Below are 25,636 nucleotides of genomic sequence, written 5' to 3' on the forward strand. Positions count from 1 at the left end.
CAAACAGCAGTTTAAGACTGGGTTTCTTAAATCTACCAGGAAAGTCTGTGGTGGATTTGACTAGGGGGTGGTTGAAAAGCCAGTCATTTTTGTTTACAAAATATACAGTACTTCTTAATTTATAACTTTATAAATGTGTCAACTTGTTTTACCCTTATGAAAATTTAATAAATTTAATAACAGCAAGAGATGCATAGTCTGAAAAGAGTATCTGGCACATCATTCATGAACGTATTCAGTATGATTATCAAGAAATATAAATTTAAAAGAACAAATACAATCACTATATTCTAAATCAAACATTTCACATTTCACTCAATTTCACTTATATAGCCTGGTAAGCAACATTAGGTCCAACTCTTCAGTGACTCAAGTTGTCAAAATTCATTATCAGTGTATTACTTACCCCTTTTTCTTTATGATAACGCAAGAATAGTAGTTTAGATGATGGTATAAACAGTTTTTCTACAAATGATGATGGCAGTTTCGTATTTATCTGTTCAACAATCTAAAAGAATAAAATTTTTAAAAAATGAGCTTCTCAAATTACAAAAAGACATGGAGAAACCTTAAATGCACACTGGTAAGTGAAAGAAGCTAATTGAAAAGGCTACATACTATATGACTCCAACTACATGGCATTCTGGAAAAGGCAAAATGATGGAGACAGTAAAAAGATCAGGGGTTGCCATGGGCTTAAGATGGAGGGAGGGAGGAGTGGGGAGAGGGAACGAGGAAGGAGTGGGTAGAACATAAAAGATTTTTAGGGAAGTGAAACTATCCTGTATGATACTGGTAATAGGGGATACATGTCATTACACATGTTAAAGTCCATAGAATACATAACACAAAGTAAACTATAAAATTAGTTAATAATAATATATCAATATTCACTCCTTTGTAATAAATGTACCACACTAACACAATATGTTAATGAGGGGGAAACTGTTGGGATGAAGAAGGCATACGGGAACTCATTGTTTTCTGCTCAATTTTCTGTATATCTAAAAAAGAAAGTCTTTTAATTTAGAAAAATATATCTAAGCTATATTTTAAGGCCTTAATACTGTGACATTAAAGTGTTTAGACACCTAAATAGGACACACGTATTTTACAGTTATCATGGGCATTTTTTCACATTAGCAAAGAGAGGTGTAATTCCGGCAGAAATGCTCAGCAGAATGTGATCTAGAATTTGCTTTAAAATAATCCAGTTGGAGATGAAAGGATAGCAAAGAGGCCTAGATGAAACCAGATGGGCCATTTGTTTCTAATTATAGAAGCTGAGTGTTAAATATGTACAAATTTATTATACTATGCTCCCTATTTTTATGTGCTTCAGAATGTCCATAATAAAAGTGGGGGGAGGATATTTATGGTTAAGAAATTAAAGGAGGCCGGCCGGGTGCGGTGGCTCACACCTGTAATCCCAGCACTTTGGGAGGCCAAGGCAGACAGATCACGAGGTCAGGAGATCGAGACCATCCTGGCTAACATGGTGAAACCCCGTCTCTACTAAAAATACAATTGTGCCACTGCACTCCAGCCTGGGCAAAAGAGCGAGACTCCGTCTCAAAAAAAAAAAAAAAAACGAAATTAAAGGAGGCCAGGCATGATTGCTCACACCTGTAATCCCAGCACTTTGGGAGGGCAAGGCAGGAGGATTACTTGAGACCAAGAATTTAAGGCCAGCCTAGACAATGTAGTGAGACCCCTTCTCTCCAAAAAATACAAAGGTTAGCCAGGCATGGTGGCATGCATCTGTAGTCCCAGATAGTCGGGAGGCTGAGTGGGAGAATCACTTGAGCCCAGGAGTTTGAGGCTGCAGTGAGCTCTGATTGTACCGCTGCACTCCAGCCAGGGGAATACAGCAAGATCCTGTGACAAAAAAAAAAAAAAAAAAGAAAAGAAAAGCAAAAAAGAAAGAATCTGGTGCGTAGAGCAATGTTTCCTCAGAAAAAACGAGTAAAGCTACACTGAGACTAGCTATCAACCACTAAAAATAGAGGCCTGGCAGAGTGGCTCATGCCTATAATCCCAGTACTTTGGGAGGCCAAGGTAGGTGGATTGCTTGAGCCCAAGAATTCAAGACCAGCCTGGGAAACATGGCAAAACTCCATCTCTACAAAATAATATAAAAAATTAGCCAGGTGTGGTGGTGCACACCTGTAGTCCTAGCTACCTGGGGGGCTGAGGTGGGAGGATCACCTGAACCCAAGAGGTCAAGGCTACAGTGAGCCAAAATCATGCCACTGCACTTCATCCTGTGCAACAGAGTGAGACCCTGTCTCAAAAAAAAATTGCATTAAAAATAAAAGTAAATAGACACTAAAATGAAAGCATAGATTATAAGACTGATGAATGTACTCTAAAAAATAATATAATAAAGCAAAGCCCTTATTTTTTTTCTTTTTTGGAGACAGGGCCTTTTTTGTCACCTTGGCTGAGTGCAGTGGCACAATCAGAGCTCACTTCAACCTCAAGTTCCTGGGCTTAATTGATCCTCCTCCCTCAGCCTCCCGAGTAGCTAGGACTGCAGGTGCACACCACTACACCAAGCTAATTTTTGACTTTTTGTACAGATGGGGTCTCGCTACATTGCCCAAGCTGTGCCAGAATTCCTGGATGCAAGCAATCCCTCTGCTTTGGACTCCCAAAGCGCTGGGATTACAAGCATGAGCCACCATACCCAGACAAAGTCCTTAATTTCTTACATATCAATTTAAGGGCCTGAATAAACCAACACATTAAAAAGGAAAAGAATAATTCACATACCAGCGTGAGTAAATTCAAGACTGAGATGATATAATCGGTACCACAAGTCTGGCAATTCTCCAGTTGGTCTAATCCATATGTAATGACCATGTCACAATGTATAGTCATGCTAGGATCCAAGCTGCCGAGCAAAACACCAACACACTCATTAGCAGCTGTCAACACAGCCTCAGAAAAAAACACCTGGTTTGCAGCCGTTACACATCTCATTACTCTGTACAGAACCTGTAAATGGGGAAAACAAGCAGCTTTTTAAAAAAATTCACATGCTTCCACCAAGCAAGAAAATACTTTTTATTTAATGCAATTTCAACTGAAAATTAACTGCTTGCCTTGCCAGCAGTCTCTTAATATTCTAGTTCTCAGTAGCTGAATAATAATGATCCATTTACTATAATATGTAAACATGATCTTGACTAAAAAATCCTAAAGTGCTACTACGACAGGAAATGGAATCTGCCATCCTCTATTTCCCATATACCCAACTTCGTTTCTCCCAATGTCACTAAATGGCTGAAGCTCAGAATCTTTATCATGAAATACACCACGACAGTAATGGTATTGACAGCATGGGAATAGCCTGCCCACACATACTACAAGCTAGCTCTTGGGCTTTTGGGAATCAATCTTTCAAAACTGAACATACAAGTCACTTTAAGCTTATTAAAGTTTCTATCTACTGATGGTCTCTTTTGAAAGATAAGCACTCTCATGCTTACCACATAATATCTTCAAAAATCCTATTATTTCCAATACACACACAAACAAAACCCCCCACTTAACTATAATGGCCAATAATTATGTACCAAATTTCTAATAAAATAGGGGAGAAAACAGAGCAAATGTTAAAAAATATTTCTATAATATTTAACAACCAATACATACAGGATTTTATTTAGTCTACCCATAGTTTTCATTAAAAGTATCCTTGGAGGTTGGGCGTAGTGACTCACATCTATCATCCTAGCACTTTGAGAGGATTAGCTGGAAGGTTCTCTTGAGTCCAGGAGTTTGAGACCAGCCATGTCAACATAACAACACCTCATCTCTACCAAATTTGTTTTTAAATTAGTTGGGCGTGGTGGCTCACACCAGTAGTCCCACCAACTACTTGAGGCTGAGGTGGGAGGATCACTTAAGCCTGGGAGGTCAAGGCTGCAGTGAGCCAAGATCATGCCACTGCACTCCAGCCTGGGCAACAGAGACCATGTCTCAAAAAAAAAAAAAAAAAAAAAAAAAAAAAGGAGTAGCCGGGAGAGGGCGGAGGGGGAAGCATTCTTGGCCATGCATGCACAGTGGCTCATGTCTATAATCCCAACACTTTGGGAGGCTGAGGTGGGAAGACTGCTTGAGGCCAAAAGTTCAAGACCAGCCTGGGAAACACTGAGACCCCATCTCTACAAAAATAAAAAATTAGCAGGAGCTATGGTGGGAGGATCACTTGAGCTCAAGATATAGAGGCTGCACTGAGTCGTGATGGCACCACCCCACTTTAAAAAGAAAAGAAAAAAAAAGCTGGGTATGGGTCATGACACCCGCTTGTAGGGCTGAGTGAGATGGGAAGTTCACCTGGGCCCAAGAGTTCAAGACTACAGTGAGCTACGATTGCACTACTACACTCCAGCCTGGGTGACAGAGTGAGGCTCCAGCTCCAAAAATAAATAAAAAAAATAAAAACCCCACCATTCTACCATTCTCAAAGGCCTAAAAGATCCTCATAAATCAATATACACCTATCCTATAAATTATGTCCCTTTTATTTTATGTCTGAATTAACGGCTTTTTATTTCAACTCTGTACAGTCTTCAAACCACCACCTTTTAGACACTAAAAATGAAGCGAAGATATTAAACCATTTTGAAACCATATTGGTTTAAAATACCAATATGCTGGTTTCATTTATCTTTAAGTTCTGACATTTCTGCTCAAGTACACAACTTACTATATAATCAATATCCTATTTTATTTAGCAACATGTTCAGCAAAAGTATATGCTCCGAAAAGCAAGTTTTATCCTAACGGTAAAACTTTCATCAGTTAGATTAAATTTTTTATGACTGTATCACACATGCTTCTTTCTCCTTATTCAAAGCAGAGTACAATGCCTGGGGTTCATTTCTTGTGTCTTTTCCACTGAACCCTCATTGGATGTGCTATATACAGTGCAGCTAATGTCTGAGGCTGCTGAAGTGTGGCAATCTAGCTACCTCATTTTTAATTTATGTTCTTTGATATCAAGCTATCAAAGAATATAAAGATATACAAGTTTTCATATGAGTTCCATCTTATGCTCAGAGAAGATTACTTTCTGAGGCTTCTCCTATAGTGTGCTATTCATAATATGTTGAAAAACTAAAAGGAAACCCAATAATTTACAAGTAAAATTATAAGAAATATTATTTAAAAATGAAAGGATAAGATTTAAAAATTCAGAGTGGCCTTTTGTCATGGGAGGGTAGGGGAGTTGGATGAAAGGAGGATGAGATATAACAGGATTCTCTGCTTTTCTGGTTATTTAAGAAAGCAGTCAGACAATATATACATATATACATACATACATACATGCTAAACAAATGAAGGATTAATAACAGTTCACCTGGTAAAGAGAATCATTTACAATGTAAAACAATTTTATTTTTGAATGACACTTCAAATGCCCAAAAGCACTTACAACTGTTACGTATGCCTCAGTAATTGGAGGACCCGAATTGGGCTGAAGCGTTCCCCAATGCTCCTCAGCACAGTACTAAATACCCGGAGAAGCGCAGCCAGCTTTGGTAATGACACTGATGGAGGAGGGACGTCTTCATCCACTGATTCCCCAGAGGCCACATGGCTGAGGTCCTAGATGTGAATTCACAGCATTCTTAATAAGTAGTACATTGTTTTAAAAAAAAACAAAAAAGTCTAAAATATTTCAATCAATTCATTTTAGAATAGATTTTTAGGCTTTTAGAAAGAGAACTGTGGCCCATGAGAATATTCATGACTCTGAATATAAAAATGGGTTTTACCTAATTATTTCAAAAAGCCAACATTAAACCCAGTAGACAACAAATTAAGGAAATAATCTCTTAAATCAACTCAGAAAGCTGTTGGGAAAAAATAAATTCTAGCACATATGCTCTAGTTATATGTAGGTATAAATGAAGACGGAAGCTTTTGCCACTCCTGAATTAGTTTTTGGCTAAAAATCTCATTCTAGCTATTCTTTGAGCCACTCAGCTCAACAGTAAGTCCTCCAAACCAAGAGCATGCACATGAAGAGCAAAGGGAGATTACAAGACCTGGTCTACAGATGTGTAACTGAAGAAGTACGATATATGAAAAGGACAAGATTCGCAAAAACTAGGATACTAGAACCAATGTATACATCTACCTAAAATTAAGCACCAAAATAACAGAAGAGAATGAGATCTTAAGGATAAGAAGGGGAAACATCTCTACAAACTAGAATGTGTGGCTTATGAGAGGTAGATCAGCTTTAAACGTGGGCTGTGAAAAAAGACATTCTAGGTGTGGGGGCAAAGAAAAAACAACGCAGAAGCAAAACATTTCCTTGCTTTTCTAGGAAAGAGTAAACACATCAGTACAGCTAAAGGTACTGAATTCCTGTTGACTACAAGCAGCAAAGATGAAAAAAACAAGATGAGGCCAAAATCTTTATGGGAGCCTTGATTGGTTGATCTGAATAGGGGAGAAACACAAAGAGATTCAGATAAGAGATGGCACAGAGTTAAGCCATGACAGTGGGGCCAGAAAAGCCAAGTACCAGTAACAGAGGCTTCAGCTGCGCTCTTAAAGCTCCTATGCTATATTCGTACGGCCACAAAAGCTGGCTGAAGCCAAGGCTTGTCCTCCAAAGTACGATTCAAGATCTCCTGTACATATGTAAGAGGAAAATCTTTAGGAGCTTTTGGTGTTTTGTGTTTTTTTTATAACACAACATCAATTTGCTTTAAGACTCTGAAGACTGGGGACAAAAAATAAAAATAAATAACAAAAAATGTCTTTAGAAAAATACCAGCTACCGAGAGTATGTAAAGCTTTGCGAAATACGAAGCTTGCAACGTTTCTTTTAGTCTCTCCAATAATTCTCCTGGTAACTTAAACACATCTGAAATAAATGTTTAAAATACTGACTGGGCACGGGGGCTCATGCCTATAATCCCAGCACTTTGGGAGGCCGACGCGGGTGGATCACCAGTGGTCAGGAGTTTGAGACCAGCCTGGCCAACATGGTGAAACCCCGTCTCTACTAAAAATACAAAAATTAGCTGGGCGTAGTGGTGGGCACCTGTAATTCCAGCTACTCAGGAGGCTGAGGCAGGAGAATCATTTGAACCCAGGAGGTGGAGGTTGCAGTGAGCTGAGATCGTGCCATTGCACTCCAGCCTGAGTGACAGAGCGAGACTCCGTCTCAAAAAAAAATTTTTTTTCAAAATATTGCAATGGGCTTGTAATTTCTGCTTAAATGTCAGGAGGTCTGAGCCATTTTAAAATAAATCTAGCACAATTTAAGATTTTTTCTTAACCAAAATTTTAAGAAACAGCTTTCTATATACTCACCTCAGCATATGCTTCCATGTCTTCTAGAAACTGACCAAGAAGAGTCGTAGAAAATGCAAGATCAGCTACCCAAAATGGCTCCAAACTCTGCAACCACCCTTGGAATCGTATAAGAAATTGTGAAAGGGTAGGGGAGAGAAAAAACACCAAAAAATCCAAATTAAAAAAATATAAGAGGCTCGTTTTAAAAAGTATCTGGTTTTCAAGCAGCATACCCTAAAACATGTCCTATATCATAAAATGAAGACTGCTAAACATGCTGATCACGATTAACCAATACCTCTTTAATTAATACCTCTTTAATTTCTGCAGAAATTAACATGTAAATGTTATTTCCTTACTTTTTCAGTAAATTTCATATCTATATTGTCACTACACATGACTTAAGACTAAAATGCCACAATCTACCATTGGCCTGGCTAATCCCAGGGCCACATCTAACCATTAAAGGTGTATACTCATCTCCTCAGTGAAAATGAAACAGACCACTATCACCTGAATATCCTATTTTCAAAAGTTTATTACACCAAGTAAGTTACGAGAAACTATGACACTTGAAACAAGCTGAAATGTGCAAATGAGCCACGCTAGTCATTCACTTAACTCCAAAAAAATGGGAAACAAAACCATTTCTCATTTATGACAATTCTCCAAATTAACCCTATATTTCCTTTTTTAAAAAAATAACCAGAAAAACAATAAAATGTGACAAATAACTTGGATCTTCCATTGTCCACTTCAGGGTATTGCCACTGCAATATATTCTTACCATATACTTTCCTACCAGTACAAACTACAAATAACTTGGGGAAGTCCTGTCTGTACTTACTCTACCCACCTACTAGTAATTTCCTCTGAAAATATATATTTAGCTAACAAGTCATGTTCATTTACAATAAAACATTTCTCTGAATTAGTTTTCTTGCATTATTAAAGAAATGGTATTGATAGATGGTCACTGGGGGACCACTGCTCCTCCCCGACAGTATTTAAATAACTGGTATAGGCTGCAAGACTTACCAGATACCTGCTGCATGAGCGAAGGTTTCTGAGTATGATCTCTATGCCATCCAACTAATATATCAACTGTATCCTTGATGGAAACAAAGAGAGAGGGGGCCAATCATTTTAAGATATTACTGCCATTCACCTGTGGACCATTTCACAGCAAAAGATCCTAAAAGGAGCATCTATGTTCACCTACTTGACATTCTAGAAACTTAGAAAGGGGAGAGGGGCAGGAAAATAAAAGAACTACATTTCTCACAACAATGAAATAGTTTATTTTCTTCAAATATTTTAAGGTACGAACGTCAGAAAGAAAAATGCGGCATTTAACCCTGGAACCTCAAATATCACTGATTATATTCAAAGGAGCAGAGGCATTGTTTTCCATCTGATTCCTCAGTTCCTCACACACACAACCATCCCCCTCACCCCATGATCTGAATGAGGAACTCACCCTAAAATTAGTGCTGAAAATATGAGGGTAACATCGAGCCACCAAAAGAATGCACTTAACACATCTGCAAAGCAATTCTGGTGTATCCACATTTTCAAGAATTGACTGCAGGCTGGTCATTACAAGCTTAAAAATAAAAGTTACAAACCGTGAACATTCAACAAAATAGGGAGAAAACAAGCAAATTAGGTTCATTATTTACTGACTACATAAAAAACTGAGTATGAGACCAAGAAAAATAGATTCTGTAGTTTTAGTTAAAAAAAAAAAAATTCACTTGTAAATCCCAACTGCTTGGGAGGCTGAGACACAAGAATCGCTTGAACCCAGGAGGCAGAGGTTGCAGTGAGCTGAGATTGCACCGCTGCACTCCAGCCTGGACAATACAGCCAGACTCCATCTCAAAAAAAATAATAATTAATAAATAAATAAAATAAATAAATTGAAAATGTTTCGCTCCACTAAGATGTTAAGCTAAAAACAAATACTGCTTTCTCTTCTTCAATGTTTGTTAATATTAGTCCTTTGACATCAGTTAACATTAGTCCTTAATAACATCTGTTTACAATATCCCTAAATGCTCTAAGATTCTACCTGTGATTAAATTTCAAATACCAAAAAGTAAAATGGATTTGGGAAACTTTTCTATAAAGTACAACAATTACTTTGCAATCCAAAATATAAAGCAAATTTTATATAATTTATGCTTTAGTATATTAGTACTTGCTTCATATTAAAATTAAAGAAGATCAGTATGGCACCACACATAAATAACATGCAGGCTCAGGTTACCATTATACATGAATTTTTAAAATAAATATATGGCAAAAATAAAATAATAAATAACTATTTGTCATTCCATTGAAAGAATATTTATTTTGCAGCTGTTAAAAAACATTTTTCCCTAAAAAAGGAAAAGCTGCGCTTTACATAGCAATCTTATAAAAGAAATGCTAGAATCAGAAAACCATCATTTTAGGCTGGGTGCAGTGGCTCACACCTGTAACCCCAGCACTTTGGGAGGACGAGGCAGGTGGATCACCTGAGGTCAGGAGTTCAAGACCAGATTGGCCAGCATGATGAACTCCGTCTCTACTAAAAATATAAAAATTAGCAGAGCACAGTGGCACATGCCTGTAATCCCAGCTACTCAGGAGGCTGAAGCAAGAGAACTGCTTGAACCTGGGAGGCGGAGGTTGCAGTGAGCCGAGATCGTGCCACTGCCCTCCAGCTTGGACAATAGAGCAAGATTACATCTCAAAAAAAAAAGAGAGAAAAAGAAAACCATTATTTTGCAATAGCCAATGTTATAATCTACACAGGCACAGACTATCAATGCTAAAAATCATTTAAAAGACATCTTAAGGGTAATTACAGAAATTTGAATATAGAACACATATGTAATAAAATTCATTTTCTTAGGTACGATTACAATATTCTTGTTATGCAGAAGAAAAACCTTCTTCTTGGGAGATGCATACTAAAACATTATGGGGTGAACTGTCATCATGTATATGGTTTTCAGATGCTCAACAAAAGTGTGTGAGAAAATAAAACTGTGGCAAAATATTAGTAACTGGTAAATCTAGGTGAAGCATATATTATGAAATTATTATCATATTTACAGGTATTTATTTTACTGGTGCATCTATCTTTCTATGAATGTGAGAATTTTCACAAGAGATGGGAAAATGTTCATAATTATGCATGCAGAATAAGCCCAAGCTGGTGGCATTCTGTTCAGTTACAGGTAATTTTCTGAATCCTCCCTCAAATTTTTCTCAAACCTCTATAATCAAGGGGGAAAATGTTTCGTTTTGTTTTGCTTTTTTGAGACAGGGTTGCCTATAATGGAGTGCAGTAGCTTGACCATAGCTCACTGTAGCTTCAACCTCCCAGGCACAAGCGATCCTCCTGCCTCAGCCTCCAAGTAGCTGGGATTACAGATGCATGCCACCATGCCCGACTTATTTTTTTTCCTTTTTTTGATAGAAACAGGGTTTCACCATGTTGCCCAGGCTGGTCTCAAACTCCTGGACTCAGGCAATTCACCGGCCTCAGCCTCCCACAGTGCTGGGGTTACAGGAGTGAGCCACCATGCCCAGTTAAAAATACATTTTTTATTTAAAAAGAAAAAGAACATTCCTTATATTTCCTTTATATTTTTTAAACTACATACCCAAAATTAAGCATATCAAAAACTGTATTAAAAAAAAACCCTAATATCAGATATTCCAAACACAACAATACCATAATTTAATCACTTAAAATCTTACTCAAAACTAAATCAATGATCTTTTAGGCCAGGTGTGGTGGCTCATGACACTAATCACAGTACTTTGGGAGGCCGAGGCAGGAGGATCACTTGAGGTCAGGAGTTCAAGACCAGCATGGCCAACACAATGAAACCCCATCTCTACTAAAAATACAAAAATTAGCCAGGCTAATGGCACACTCCTGTAATACCAGCTACTCAGGAGGCTGAGGCAGGAGATTCACTTGAACCAGGGAGGCAGAAGTTGCAGTGAGCCGAGATCATGCCACTGCACTCCAGGCTGGACAACAGAGCAAGACTCTGCATCAAAAAAAAAAAAAAAAAGGAATGATGTTTTAATATATTCAGATACACAAATGTGAAATAAAACTAAGTAGAGCTGGTATTCATTTACACATAATTATCTTATACCATTTGGAATAAGAATTTGGGGCACGTTAGCAAACCAAAAGGCTCAGAAAGAAGTTGTGATATTTAGTTCTTGTCTCCCTCTACAAATGTGAAGCACTCTTCTATCCAGCATTCCTAGCGGAGTTCCTATTTTCAACTTTGCAAATCATTCTGGTCCTAAGCAATCTCAAAAACAACATTTCTAAAAACCAAAGAGGAAAAAAATCTTTTTTTTTTTTTTTTTGAGACAGAGTCTGGCTCTGTTGCCCAGGCAATGGTGTGATCTCGGCTCACTGCAACCTCGGCCTCCGGGGTTCAAGCGATTCTCCTGCCTCAGCTTCCTGAGTAGCTGGGACTACAGGCACGTGCCACCATGCCTGGCTAATTTTTGTATTGTTAGTAGAGACGGGGTTTCACCATGTTGGCCAGGATGGTTTCGATCCCTTGACCTCATGATGTTCCCACCTCGGCCTCCCAAAGTGCTGGGATTACAGGCATATAGGCCACCGCGCTTGGCTGAGGAAAAAAATCTTAAAACTAACTTATTTCAAATCTAACTTCAACGTGTATCTTTTTTTTTCTTTTTTTTTTTTTGAGACAGAGTCTCACTCTGTTGCCCAGGCTGGAGTGCAGTGGTGCGATCTCGACTCACTGCAAGCTCCGCCTCCCAGGTTCACGGCATTCTCCTGCCTCAGTCTCCCAATTAGCTGAGACTACAGGTGCCCACCACCACGCCCGGCTAATTTTTTTTGTATTTTTAGTAGATATGGGGTTTCACTATGTTAGCCAGGATGGTCTCGATCTCCTGACTTCATGATCCGCCTGCCTCGGCCTCCCAAAGTGCTGGGATTACAGGCGTGAGCCACCACACCCGGCGTGTAAGCCAATTTCTTAGAAGAAATCTCTCCCTCTCTCTCCACATATATGCATATATGTATGTAGCACTGATCCTTGAACAGTGTATCCTTTACTCAAACTGAGAAAGAGGAATTTTTAAAACATATTTCCTATCAGTAGATAACCCCTATTCTATGTTTCCCTTCTTCAAGCTCCCCTCCAAGGACATGTGTTAAGGGACAATTTTCTTCCCAAGTACATCATGCATTTTTCCCCCCTCATTCTTACCTGCATTACAGATGAAAAGGCTTTCTTTTCTCCCACAGTCTCTAGTGCTTTGTAGGCGGCACATAAGTAGAGGAGTTTAACTTCATCTTTTGCAGATGAGCTAAATTTGCTAAAAATCCACTTGAAGATCTTCTCAGCCTCATAGCTCAGAGAAGCACAAAGAAGGCCGAGACAGCCAGCTCCCTCCTGTCTCAACTCCTGAAGCAATTCGCTACTGTGTTTATTTTAATGCAAACAAAAAACACACACAAAAGGCTTAAGTTTTCTATGATGACACGAGTAATACATCTTACAAAAGAATGTCTTAAGTGGTTTTTTAAATTTCTATTCAAACTACATAAAAGGTTGAAATTTTCTCCACTCTAAATACTACATTCTGTCTAGCCTGCATTGCCCTCAAGTATCTGTCTGACATTACTTTCTTTTTACAAAATCAATTATTTACAAACAGTGAGGGAAGGCCCAAAAATGCTAAATTCCATCTCAAACGGTATTAAATAACTCTCAGAAAAGGGCAGCAACAAATAATTAGATAAAACACTCTATACATAACTACATTCTACATAATATCCAATATGTAATGACTATAAAATATAAAATGGTAATAGTTAAATACAGAAACTTAAAAGGATAACAGTAATGATTTACATAGAACTTTAATAAGTAACTCTATAAAACAAAACCATCAAAAGGCACTAAGGTTTATGACCAGCTGAGATAAATTTTGGGTACTTGCCAACACTGCAAATCTTTAGGAATCACCATAACAAAAAATGACCACACACCTCCGGAGACTCTAATAGCCAGAGAATATATGGTTTGGATCCACTCTTACCCAAAGAAGGAAATTCCTTTTTACCTCTATTCTCTAAGCAGTTTCAAATTCTCTAGTTTACAAAAACTAATTTTATTCTTCATGCCTGCATCAAGAGTTTATGCCATTCCATAAGTCAAGACTCAGTTATCCAGTGAGACTAGCAAATTAAAAAAATAAAATATTCCAGCCAGGCACGGTGGCTCATGCCTGTAATCCCAACACTTTGGAAGGCTAAGGTGGGTGGATCACCTGAGGTCAGGAGTTCTAGACCAGCCTGGCCAACATGGTGAAACCCTGTCTCTACCAAAAATACAAAAATTAGCTGGCAGTTGTGGTGCACGCCTGTAGTCCCAGCTACTCGGGAGGCTGAGGCAGGAGAATCACTTGAACCCGGGAAGTGGAGGTTGCAGTGAGCTGAGATCGCACCACTGCACTCCAGCCTGGGCGACACGGTGAGACTCTGGCTCAAAAAATAAAGATTCTTTTCAAGTGGATTCCATTTGTATTCAACCGTAATTAACACATAATTAATGCAGATAAAAATGACAAGACCCACTGAAATGTCAATAGATGTTCATAAACAAAGCCAGTGGGTTTGTCTTCTTGTGTATTGTTAAGTAATTTCTAAAAATATATTTTAAAGTCATTTAAACCGAACCATTATTAGTTACTTACCTTTCATTAAGCACATCATGTACAGCAGCCAAGATATTATCCAATTGTTTAACTAGTACCTTTAAAAGAAAACACATTTATGAAAACTTCAAATTCCTATACTTTTAAGAATAGCATTGTGTACTTTTTTACTTGTCTTCCCCTCCAAATTCTAATTCAGCAGTACTTTACTTTCTTTATTATTCCCACTCACCAATGAGCATGTATCAGGAATGTCATGTTTCCTTTCAGCCTATGAAAGAAATTCACCCACTGGAAACATAGAGCTGTGATCATCAACAAAAAAATAAACTCAAAAAGCTTGTTTTATTTACTTTGAAATCCATTTGAAAAATTGACTGATGGATGGAGGGATAGATGGAGAGATATGTGACAAGGCAGTATTTAGGGCAAAACGTTAACGACAAAAATTAGATGATGGGTTTAACAGATTCAATGTCAAATTCTTTCAACTTGCTATATATTTGAAACTACTCATAATAAAATTTGGAAGGAGGAGAAACTTGCTTTGATCCAAGTGTCATCTGCCTCACTAGACCATTTTCATTAATTTTCTCCTGCTCATTGTCAAGTTCTTTTTTTTTTTTTTTTTTTTTAAGATGGAGTTTCACTCTTTTCGCCCAGGCTGGAGTGCAATGGCGTGATCTCAGCTCACTGCAACCTCCGTCTCCTGGGTTCAAGCGATTCTCCTGCCACAGCCTCCCACGTAGCTGGAATTACGGTCATGTGCCACCACGTCCAGCTAATTTTGTATTTTTAGTAGAGATGGGGCTTCACTATGTTGGGCAGGCTGGTATCGAACTCCTGAACTCAGGTGATCCGCCCGCCTTGGCCTCCCAAAATGCTGGGATTACAGGCATGAGCCACCACACCTGGCCCATATCAAGTTCTTAATTGGTGTAAAGAAAGTGAAGAAAAAAATTGAACCCTTCCTATACTTTGTTACATTTCTGTTGTTGTTTTAAGAGACAAGGACTCCCTCTGTCGCCCAGGTTGACATGCAGAGGTGTGATCGTATCTCACTGCAACCCTGAATTCCTGGGCTCAAGTGATTCTTCCACCTCAGCCAGGTGTAGTGGCACATGCCTGAAGTCCCAGCTACTCAGGAGGCCACAGCGGGAGGATAGCTTGAATCCAGGAGTTTGAGACTGCAGTGAGCTATGATTGTGCCACTGCACTCCAGCCTGGGCGACAGAGCAAGATCTTGTCTTTAAGAAGAAAAAGAAATTACATATTAGAGAGCATTAAGTTCTTGATCATCATAATACAGACTTTCCCCATTCTTAAACTACTCAAGGTAGCATTACCTAGTTTATTATGGAAACACAAAAATCCTCCTATTTCCAAACATACTATACTTACCAGCTTATTTTCTGGTTGCTGAATAAATTCTTTCAACTGCTTTACAGTGACCAATCTTCAGTCTCTGTCGTCTTCCCGGGTGATCCTCCGAAGAAGATTTGACAGTCGAGACTCATCACAATAAGACATCGATCTCTCTGTGAATATATAAACATTTTGTTGTCCATTGAGTATATAAACAAAGCAAAGGAATTTTTAAATTTTAAAATAATTTTTAAATTTTTAAAATTAAAAATTATTTAAATAATAATTAAATTATTATGGTGGCTCATGCCTGTAATCCCAGTACTTTGGAAGGCGGGTAGATCACATGAGTTCAGGAGTTTGAGACCAGCCTGGGCAACATGGTGAAACCCTGTCTCCACAGACACACAAAAAATTACATAAACTAGCCAGCCAAGGTGGTGTGCACCTGTAGTCCCAGCTACTCGGGAGGCTGAGGCAGGAGAATCACTGGAGCCCGTGAGGTGGAGGTTGCAGTGAGCCGAGATCACCCTATTGCACTCCAGCCTGGGTGACAGAGCAAGACCCTCTCTCAAAAATAAAATTACATCAAAAGTCACAGTCCACTGGTCAATAAAAGCTCAGGGAATATAGGTCCTATCGCTCTTTTGTTCAACTCTATATTCCAAATCCCAGCAGAGTGCCTGGCACATAACAGACCCTCAAAAAAATATTTGCTGAAGGAAACGAGAAATGAATAACCCTAGGCCAACTGAACACCTCATTCCAGAGGACTGGCTGGGAGAGAAAAAAGAAAGGCCTTAGTAACAACTTTCTTTGGGTCCATTCCAAACTGTTTTCAACATGCAGGTAAAGAGCCTGGGTGTAGCTAAATTAAACAACTTCCAAGGGGTACGGATAAAGCCTCAATCGAGTAAAAACAGGATATAGGCTTCTACTTATCATCTAGGTATCCCACTGGAGGAAAGCCTCTTATTCACATTATCATCATTTCCCTGGGATGAAGTTTTGGGGAGCCATAATCACACATTTAGTTCAACAAATGTCTAATTATCATCTACCACATGCAAGGCATGCCTCCACTAGAAAGGTAGCAAACCACAACTTTTCTCCCCTTATTTTTTAATCACAAGAACAAGCAAACAATAGTGAATACTATTAGTATATTAACGATGCCTTTAACAACTAGATTTTTGCTGGGCGAGGTGGCTCTTGCCTGTAATTACCCAGCACTTTGGAAGGCCAAGGCAGGCAGATCACTTGAGCCCAGGAGTTCAAGACCAGCCTTGGCAACATGGTACAACCCCATCTCTACGAAAAATACAAAAATTAGCTGGGCACAGTGGCACATGCCTGTAATCCCAGCTACTCAGGAGGCTGAGGTGGGAGGATCACTTTAGCCTGGGAAGCAAAGGTTGCAGTGAAATCACACTAGTGCATTCCAGCCTGGGTGACAGAGCGAGACTGTCTCAAAAAACAAAACAAAACAAAAAACTCAATTTTTGCAAAACATTTTCAACTGTGCTATTCACCATAATTAGCCAATACATACGTAAACAACAAATCACAAAGGGTCTGACAGTTTCATTTCTAAGGTATGAGAAAAAATTGATAATAAAAGAAACCAGAAGGCTGGGCATGGTGGCTCACACCTGTAATCCCAGCACTTTGGGAGGCCGAGAGGGCAGATCACGGGGTCAGGAGATTGAGACCTGCCTGGCCAACATGGTGGAACCTCGTCTCTACTAAAGATACAAAAAATTAGCCGGGCATGGTGGCACGCTCCTGTAATCCCAGCTACTCGGGAGGCTGAGGCAGGAGAATCACTTTAATCTGGGAGGTGGAGGCTGCAGTGACCTGAGATCGCGCCATTGCACTCCAGCCTGGGTGCCAGGGAGATACTCCATCTCATAAATAAATAAATAAATAAATAAATAACTACAAGGGGTACAAAACACACTGGATCCTTTTGGAGGGTGGGGGGTGGGAGGAGGGAGAGGATCAAGAGAAACAACCAATGGGTACCAGGCTTAATACCTGGGTGATAAAATAATCTATACTACAAACCCTCATGACACAAGTTTACCAGTGTAACAAATCTGCACTTGTATCCTGAATTTAAAAGTTAAAAAAAAAAAAAGAAACCACAATGTCTGAGAGAAGAATAGGATTTTTACAAATCCCTAGCCCATAGAGTATTTCAATAAGGACAGATACCAAAAATGTCATCAAGTTACCAGCTGGGAAATTAGGCTCTACTTACAATTCTGTCACTAGCAAACTACATGACCCTGAGCCTTTGAAGAAGAGGAATTGTTTACTGAACTACTTTAGAGTCACTGTTTAGCTTCTATAATATCATAAGTCTAAGGCTTCAAACACTCTGTTTTAACAAACAGCATACATAGCCTTTGAATTCATTCCACTTGTGAAAACATAAAAAGAAATCAGTTTTCTAAAAGTTATATACCAACAATAAAAGCTACAGGCACAAAGATTTTCACCAAGATACACGAAGCACACACACAGTATAAAAAAAAAAAAAAACTCAAAAACTAAATGTCCAAAAAGTAATTACATCTGACAAAGCCCATAACTCAGCTTTACCGATAAATTTCTCTTTAAGGAAAATAATTATCATTACCTCTAATCCTCTGAACTTTCTTTTTTGTTGTTGTTTTTTTGAGATGGAGTCTCGCTCTGTTGCCCAGGCTGGAGTGCAGTGGTGCACTCAGCTCACTGCAAGCTCTGCCTCCCGGGTTCACGCCATTCTCCTGCCTCAGCCTCCTGGGTAGCTGGGACTACAGGCGCCCACCACCGCGCCCGGCTAATTTTTTGTATTTTCAGTAGAGACAGGGTTTCACCGTGTTAGTCAGGATGGTCTCGATCTCCTGACCTCGTGATCTGCCCGTCTCGGCCTCCCAAAGTGCTGGGATTACAGGAGTGAGCCGCTGCACCCGGCCAATCCTCTGAACTTCCAAGGCACTCACCTATACAGTGAGGCTACGTCATAAGGCAGAAATGCTATCAGTGTATTTAACTTTAGAAAAGTGCTCACTCTAGGCAGGGCCCAGTGGCTCAGGCCTGTAATGAGCACATGTGATCACTTAAGGTCAGGAGTTCGAGACCAGCCTGGCCAACATGGTGAAACCCTGTCTCCACTAAAAATGCAAAAATCAGCTGGGTGTGGTGGCATGTACCTGTAATCCCAGCTACTTGGGAGGCTGAGGCACGAGAATCACTTGAACCTGGGAGGCGGAGGTTGCAGTGAGGAGAGATTGCAGCACTGCGCTCCAGCCTGGGTGACAGAGCAAGACTCTGGCTCAAAAAAATATATTGAAAACAACAACAAAAAAACCAGAAAAGTACCCACTCTAGGGGGCGGGGGGAAGGAGAGCATCAGCAAGAATAGCTTAATGGATGCTGGGTTTAATACCTAGATGATGGGATGATCTGTGCAGCAAACTACCATGGCACACGTTTACCTACATAACAAACCTGTACACCCTGCACATGTACCCTGAACTTAAAAGAGAAAAAAAAAAAAAAAAGACAGAAAAGTACCCCCTCTATATATATATCTATATCCTCCACAGGCCCAAGAGTTCAAGGACTTGCTGTAGTAAGAGCCTCTCTCTCTATATATATATATATCTATATCCTCCACAGGCCCAAGAGTTCAAGGACTTGCTGTAGTAAGAGCCTACTATGCACTATACATTCAATATCCACGATAATTGGGTAAACCTTTTCTGTAAGATCTTATCCAGTCTTCTAATCTTGTTTTAAGAGAATTCTCTTTTAAAATGTACTATAACCTTTCTAGTGGGAAATTAACAATTCACAGGAAAAGAATGTAAACAATTTTTACTTGCACAGTAGACTAAATCAACTTATGCCTGTGCAAGGCGTTAGTAAGAGGCGTCCAGAATAAGAGGAGATACAAGTCTTCGGAAGGTGTATGTGATTGGTCCCCGTTTTCCCAGCCTTACCCTGTGATTTCCTCATGTCTTTGGTGGCTAAAGCATGACTGCCATGCTGAACACTGGTGAACTCAGGGCTGGTCACATTGTTAACCCTCAGCTCTTGCCCCAACGACTTCCGACCATAAGTATTTTCCCCAGATCCCCCACTGACACTGTAGCCACCTACAAACAGCCATGTGTACGTCATTTAAATATGATTGTTCGTTTCATTCAGTCAATTTCCTGATAGCTCAGGATCTTATTACTCAATCTGCAGCTCAACCAGCCTTTGCTTCTCCTACCTTTTTCCTGTACTGTCTGCCTTGAAAATCATTTTCATTTCTTTTAATACACCTTTGAAGTTAAATTAATTTTATTTTGATCCCTTCATTGGAAAATAAGCAAAGAAATGAAAACTAAATTAAATCAAATTTTGCACCTTGTTTTAAAACTTTCTTGAAGTTTAGAGACAGTAGCCAAGAGGAACTTCAACCTTAGCTAAATATTTTTGAAAATAAAAACAAAAATAGTATTGTATCTTTTTTGTAAGAAAACTGCATTGATGAATTATGCATGGAAAATTTTTAAATTTTAAAAATAATAAAGTGGATAAACGTCCTATAAAGTTTTCAGAAATAACACTGCATTTGTTATTCGTATTTTAAATATATTAGAAGAAAGCGAGAAAGTTGGGGGTGTAAGAAGGCAGGAAGGTGGGATAGGTAGGTTCAAAAAACATGCTTGTAGCAATAAGAAAATATATATACCCTTTTCGTCATTCTGTATGTCAGCGTGGACTCTGGTATCATCGTGCCTTTGCCGAGACACCACAGGTGAATTTGAAGGTTGCAGTCCGTAAGAGGAAGAACCACCTCTATCTCTGGATGAAGAATATTTTAAATTACGTGGGTCAGCTGATGCACTATCAGTTCTATAAAAAGAGAAAAGTTTAAGATTAGAACTTTAAATAACATAAATAAATCTTTCTTTAAACAAGCCTCTCTTCTCCCAAATTTTACATTTAACCATTACTATTGTATTTAGTATAATATGTACTATATATTATATGTAAGCACTCAGCCGTCTAATAAGAAGTCTTTCACTGGGAAGAGATTCTCAATGGATGAAATGCCAACTTTTCAGTCTCTTCTACTGTTCTAAAGACCCATTCAGAAATATGAATAACTACTGGGATTAGGGTGACTTTGCTGGTTTTAGCATTGAAAGCCTCCTGTCCCAGGCAAAACAGGACAATTGGTTACTCTGGTCCAGTGTTCTCCTCACATGACTTGATAATAAGAATAATTCTTTCTAAATTCTCCCCCATGGAGAGGGTTAATCAGTCAAAACATTTCAGCCTTTCCTGTCATAAAAATAAAAAACACTGGCAGCATGTCAGGGACGGGCAATGTCTTACCAAGTTATTTTCTAAGTACTGATTAGGTACTGTAGTATTGAAGACCCCATTGAAGATGCCTTAATTGTAAAGGTAGCAATCAAAATTTTAAAAAGTAAAAAAGAAGACATTTTAAGAAAATAAAAGGTATCAGAAATGCAATAAAGTTATATCGGAAAGTTGTAGTTCATCATCTATTTAAAATTTAGGTACTGTTTAGAATAATACCTGATGCTTATTAGTAAACAAGTAGGGTACAGCCAAGGGTAAAAAGTGTGTCCTCATCTAAGTATCTGCTCTACGCTTCAACTGCCTCATAAGTAAAACAGAGCTGAGTTACAAGACTTCTCACGAGTGTTACTCTTTCAGCCATCAATCATAAACTATTAAGAAAGAAGACAACAAAATAATCTGTTATAGCATATGAAAAATCCAAGTAAGTTCTTCCCCTACTGATTTTCTCCTGAGAGGAACAACTTTGAGGAAAAAAAAAAGAAAAGAAAATCACTTCTATGATATTTACTAAAAATGCTTTCTCAACCTTTTAGAACCTGAATCTTTTAGAAAAGTTTAGGACACTGGCAAGGCCAGAAACTAACCTATTCCTCTATGCTTTGCCCCTCCCTCTATGGTGTAAAAGTGACAGCAGTGTTTGTATACTGTATATATTTCGTTTAGAGTTTATTAGTCTTTCCTTGCTCCCAAAAATACTAAACATAAAACTTTGCATGAGCTCAGGTGGACACCTTGATCTGCACTTACTGCAATCACTGTTAATACAGAATGCAGACAATAGGTCCAATTAAACTTGGATATCTAACTGGTACAAGTCATTACTTATAAAGGATCTCAATCTGAAACTTCATGAAATTCAAAACCTAGCATACTAAAATGACTAAGGCTCCATAAGGAGTATCTTCTAATATTCAGAGTTCACTTATTCATAAAGCTAAGTACTTCAAACATAAGGGAAAATAAAATCTATGGAATTTCAAGAAAAATGTATGAGAATATTTTCTGAGTATACTAAGTCTATAAGCATTAAAATATTAACTCAATGGACCATAACTTTTTTAAACTAATGAAAAGACATTCCTTATGTACCTAAAAATAGCACATTTAACATGTGTCTATATAAATCATAGCATACCATTACTTTCTGAAAGGAGATTGAAACGTAAGAGAGCTTATAATCTTTTCTGACAGGGTGTGAACTTCATATGTATGCCACAGTAAGCTCTTATTAGATGAGCAAATAAAATAAGCACTTGACTAATTCAGAAACACAAAGATAACTGAAGTCTGCCAATATTTAAACATATATTCACTTCCTGTTTTCATCATGTTTACTTATCTCCTATACTACCTTTACTATTAAGAGTTAAATGTTTGTATCATTTTCTGGTGACACAGTAGTACCATAAGGCAGCAGAGAATACAAGTTAAAAAAAGATCTGGGCTCAAATCCCAGCTCCAGCACTGAAAAGTATGTGTGCCTTTGCACAAATTACTTGATCTCCAAGCCTTGGTTGTCTCTTGCATAAAATGAGGATGATACCTATCTAACATGTAAGGTTGTTGTGAGGCTTAAATAAGATAATGAATTATAAAGAAACACTTAGTTTGCAGGGTATGTTAAAAGTTATTATGACCATAATACAAAATAAACTTAGTTTCCAGTCTAAAAGACAATGTACAAACAGTTCATGAGTATATGAATATAATCAAAACAAGTTTTTACAGTCAATATAGAGCAACTTAAATACTTCACTGAAGAAAGCAGGTAATCTGTTGCTACCAACAATGTGTTTCCAACTAGGAAGCATCTGATTTCAAACTAAACTGTAAAACCAGGAGCAGCTTCCCCATTGGTTAGAAATAAGGTTTCTAAATCCCCTAAGTTATGAACACTGAGATTTTTTTCCCAAAAAAATTTGTGTTTTCAGAAATATAACAAAAAAACTGGAATAGAGCCACTGTCTCAGAAATACCTGAAAACTTCCTAGTTGCCAAATTATTTTAATACAAATTGATCAAAGCATCCCCAACCAGAACTCAGGTTGTAAGCATTCTGAACCTAAAAGCACAAAATGGTTTAGCATTTATACGAAATTTCTATTTTTATACAATCTTGACTGCTTAGGTTTCAAAAAATGTCAATGTCAGGCTGTTAGCACCAACAAGATCATCCCAGTCCAATAAATAGAAAACTGTTAAAGAACGGGAATGAGCACTTAAAATGAGGCAATCAAAGCCACAAAATAGAAACTGCAGATTTGAACTCCAAGAAGCAGGCATGAATGTTAGGCTAGTTAGTCAGAAGAGCTGAAAGGGATATCATCTGCCAGAATTAGTGTCTCAATTTAGTGAAAAAAGAAAATCTATCTGTTAAGTCTAAGAATCCTAACAAGGATCCAAAAATACTTCTACAGCCCCTTTAATATTCTAAAAATATCATGGAGAGAAAAAAAAAGAAATGCATAAATTTCCCCAAAACGATCAAACTAAAGTTAAAGCCTGAGGTACATGCCACATGAGAGGTAAGTTTCTAAAGCTCATACCTCAAAAATCGCCTTTGTGATGTTTTGCATCAAGTCAATCTGTAAGACAGTAGTTACAATATTAGTGAAGACAGTGGGTTAAAACATTTGTTGTTCAAACATAGAGCAAATATCATTCATGAGTTAGGTGCCTTTAGTTGAACTATGGTCCCATTAGGGTTCATACATTAAAGCAAAAATTGAGGTGGAAAGACACTCCGTGCCTTACAGGATAAAGAGGCTTAATGTGGCAACCAAAAAATTTTTAGTACATAAGAGAATTTAAATGTTAACTATAACATACAAATCACACGCAAATATAGTTACCACTTATTTTAGTTACTTCTTCTCAATATACAGAAAAATGCCACAAATCTAGGAGGCCATTCGTTTCAAATGACCGGAATCCTTAGACCTCACACCAACAATCCACCATGTGCTGGGGATGGTATCGCCTGACTAAATGTAGCCTTGCAGTCCATTCTTCTAAGTATTAGAGAGAAAAAAAGAGAGAGCGTCATCTCTGGAAAGTGTGAAGTCAGGGACTTCCCTACTAGGAAGCATTTCCATAAAGCACCCCAAAATGACTTGATGCAAACACCACACCTAGTGGTGTCACTGGAGTAAGCATCATATTACTTCAAATTGCTTTTACCTAGGTTTATTAAGGGATTTTGCTCTCATGGTGAGATCTAATTTGTAATGGATATAAACCAGGAAATGAGATTTGCACTAAAGCCAATGAAGTAGGAATGTACTTATTCTCTAAAGTAGCAAAGATAGTCTCACTGTCACAGAGCAGTTATAGGATATGTTGCTTTCCATACTAATGGTTAATACCACTTGGAAATGATTTACCCTTCAAAAATAAATTCAAGGTTTTCCCCTGTAATGCCTCTTACCTGGATTCAAACATGCTTTAATGAGGAATAACAGAAAGGGTGAAACTATGAATAACCCTGGGCCTTGTATCATTACATTAGAAACACTGCTCTAAATATGAGTCTATGGCTAAAATATTAATTTGAGAGGCTCAGGGAATTTATTATACAAATCTCTTCTTGCAGAGAACTTTAAGTTCAAATTTACTAAAACAAAACAGAACCATTCCACGTCAAAACTGTAAATGAGTATGCATCAGTTTTGCAATACTGAGATACTAAATTAATATAATTTATTGGTAAAACTAGCTTAGCTACCTAAGTATTAAGTGTCTATAATAACCAAATCTTAATTATCCATTTATGGGTGATTTGTTTCCTTTTTTGAGACAGGGTCTCACTCTGTCACCCAGGCTGGAGTGCACTGGCATGACCATAGCTCACTGCAGCCTCGACCTCATGGGTGCAGCCTCGACCTCATGGGTTCAGCCTCTCAAACAGCTGGGACCACAGGTGCATGCCACTCCATTTAGCTAATTTTTTATTTTTATGTTTTTTGGAGACAGGTGTCTGATTATGTTGCTCAGGCTGCTCTCAAATTCCTGGACTCAAGCAATCCTCCTACCTCAGCCTCCCAAAATGCTAGGATTAGAGGCATGAGTGACCACATCTGGACTGTCACCAATTTTTAACTGTCTGTCAACTAAACAGCCAATATAGACTGATAAAATATACTTAACTATTGTAAAATTGTAAAGAATTGTATCTTCACCAAGGAGAGGTCTGGCTTTTACCAGTGAATTCTGGAAGGTAATCTCTAAACTCTTGAAATGTCATACCTAATAAGAGGGTCCTGGCCAGGAGCAGTGGCTCACACCTGTAATCCCAGCACTTTGGGAGGCCAAGGCGGGCAGATCGCTTGAGGTCAGGATTTTGAGACCAGCCTGGCCAGCATGGTGAAACCTGTCTCTACCAAAAATACAAAAATTAGCCAGGCATGGTGACGGGCACCTGTAATAATCCCAGCTACTCAGGAGGCTGAGGTTTCAGTGAGCTGAGATCATGCCACTGTACTCCAGCCTGGGCAACAGAGCAAGACTATCTCCAAAAAAAGGGGGGGGGGGGCGGCGGTGGGGGGAAAGTGTCCTTGTTCATCTGGGGGCTTTAGGCCACAGCAGAGTCTAATAATGTGGCTTATGGTGGGGGCTTTGAGTCACATGGATCAGCTTGACCTCCAGTGGGGCTAGAGACTAAGGTTAGCCACATGGGCATGCAACCATGGAACCCCAGTAAAAACGCTGGACATAAAAAATAGAGTGAGCTTCCTTGGTTGGCAATAATCCATGAGTATGGTCGCACACCAGTGCCACCAGGAAGGTGTCATTTTTCACAACTCTACAGGGACAGGACAATTCAAAACTCCAACATTTGGAACTTCCC

The 25,636-nt window shown here is 38.6% G+C and overlaps 1 protein-coding gene across 7 annotated transcripts in view; it reads right to left on the reverse strand.

The window, feature by feature from the left end:
• The window catches only part of LOC107973273 (putative L-type amino acid transporter 1-like protein MLAS), a 68,946-nt gene that overhangs the window by 486 nt on the left and 42,824 nt on the right, over window positions 1-25,636 (reverse strand). For 4 of the 7 annotated variants that reach the window (XM_024349477.3, XM_063797087.1, XM_063797086.1 and 1 more), the window contains 5 exons: window positions 23,337-23,375; window positions 20,147-20,310; window positions 15,451-15,587; window positions 14,089-14,147; window positions 12,684-12,810 (listed from right to left, as the gene is read on the reverse strand). In XM_024349477.3, the coding sequence (XP_024205245.1) occupies window positions 23,371-23,375 (5 nt within the window). In that variant the 3' untranslated portion in view covers window positions 12,684-12,810; window positions 14,089-14,147; window positions 15,451-15,587; window positions 20,147-20,310; window positions 23,337-23,370. Of the gene's footprint in view, window positions 1-2,775; window positions 3,001-5,446; window positions 5,620-7,344; window positions 7,443-8,364; window positions 8,438-8,806; window positions 8,933-12,596; window positions 12,811-14,088; window positions 14,148-15,450; window positions 15,588-20,146; window positions 20,311-23,336; window positions 23,376-25,636 lie in introns of those variants that run through there. The other 3 variants (XM_063797088.1, XR_010152342.1, XM_063797085.1) reach the window with 3 other exon arrangements.

Source organism: Pan troglodytes, chromosome 18 (assembly GCF_028858775.2).
Source record: "Pan troglodytes isolate AG18354 chromosome 18, NHGRI_mPanTro3-v2.0_pri, whole genome shotgun sequence".
In the NCBI taxonomy this organism is placed as follows: Eukaryota; Metazoa; Chordata; class Mammalia; order Primates; family Hominidae; genus Pan; species Pan troglodytes.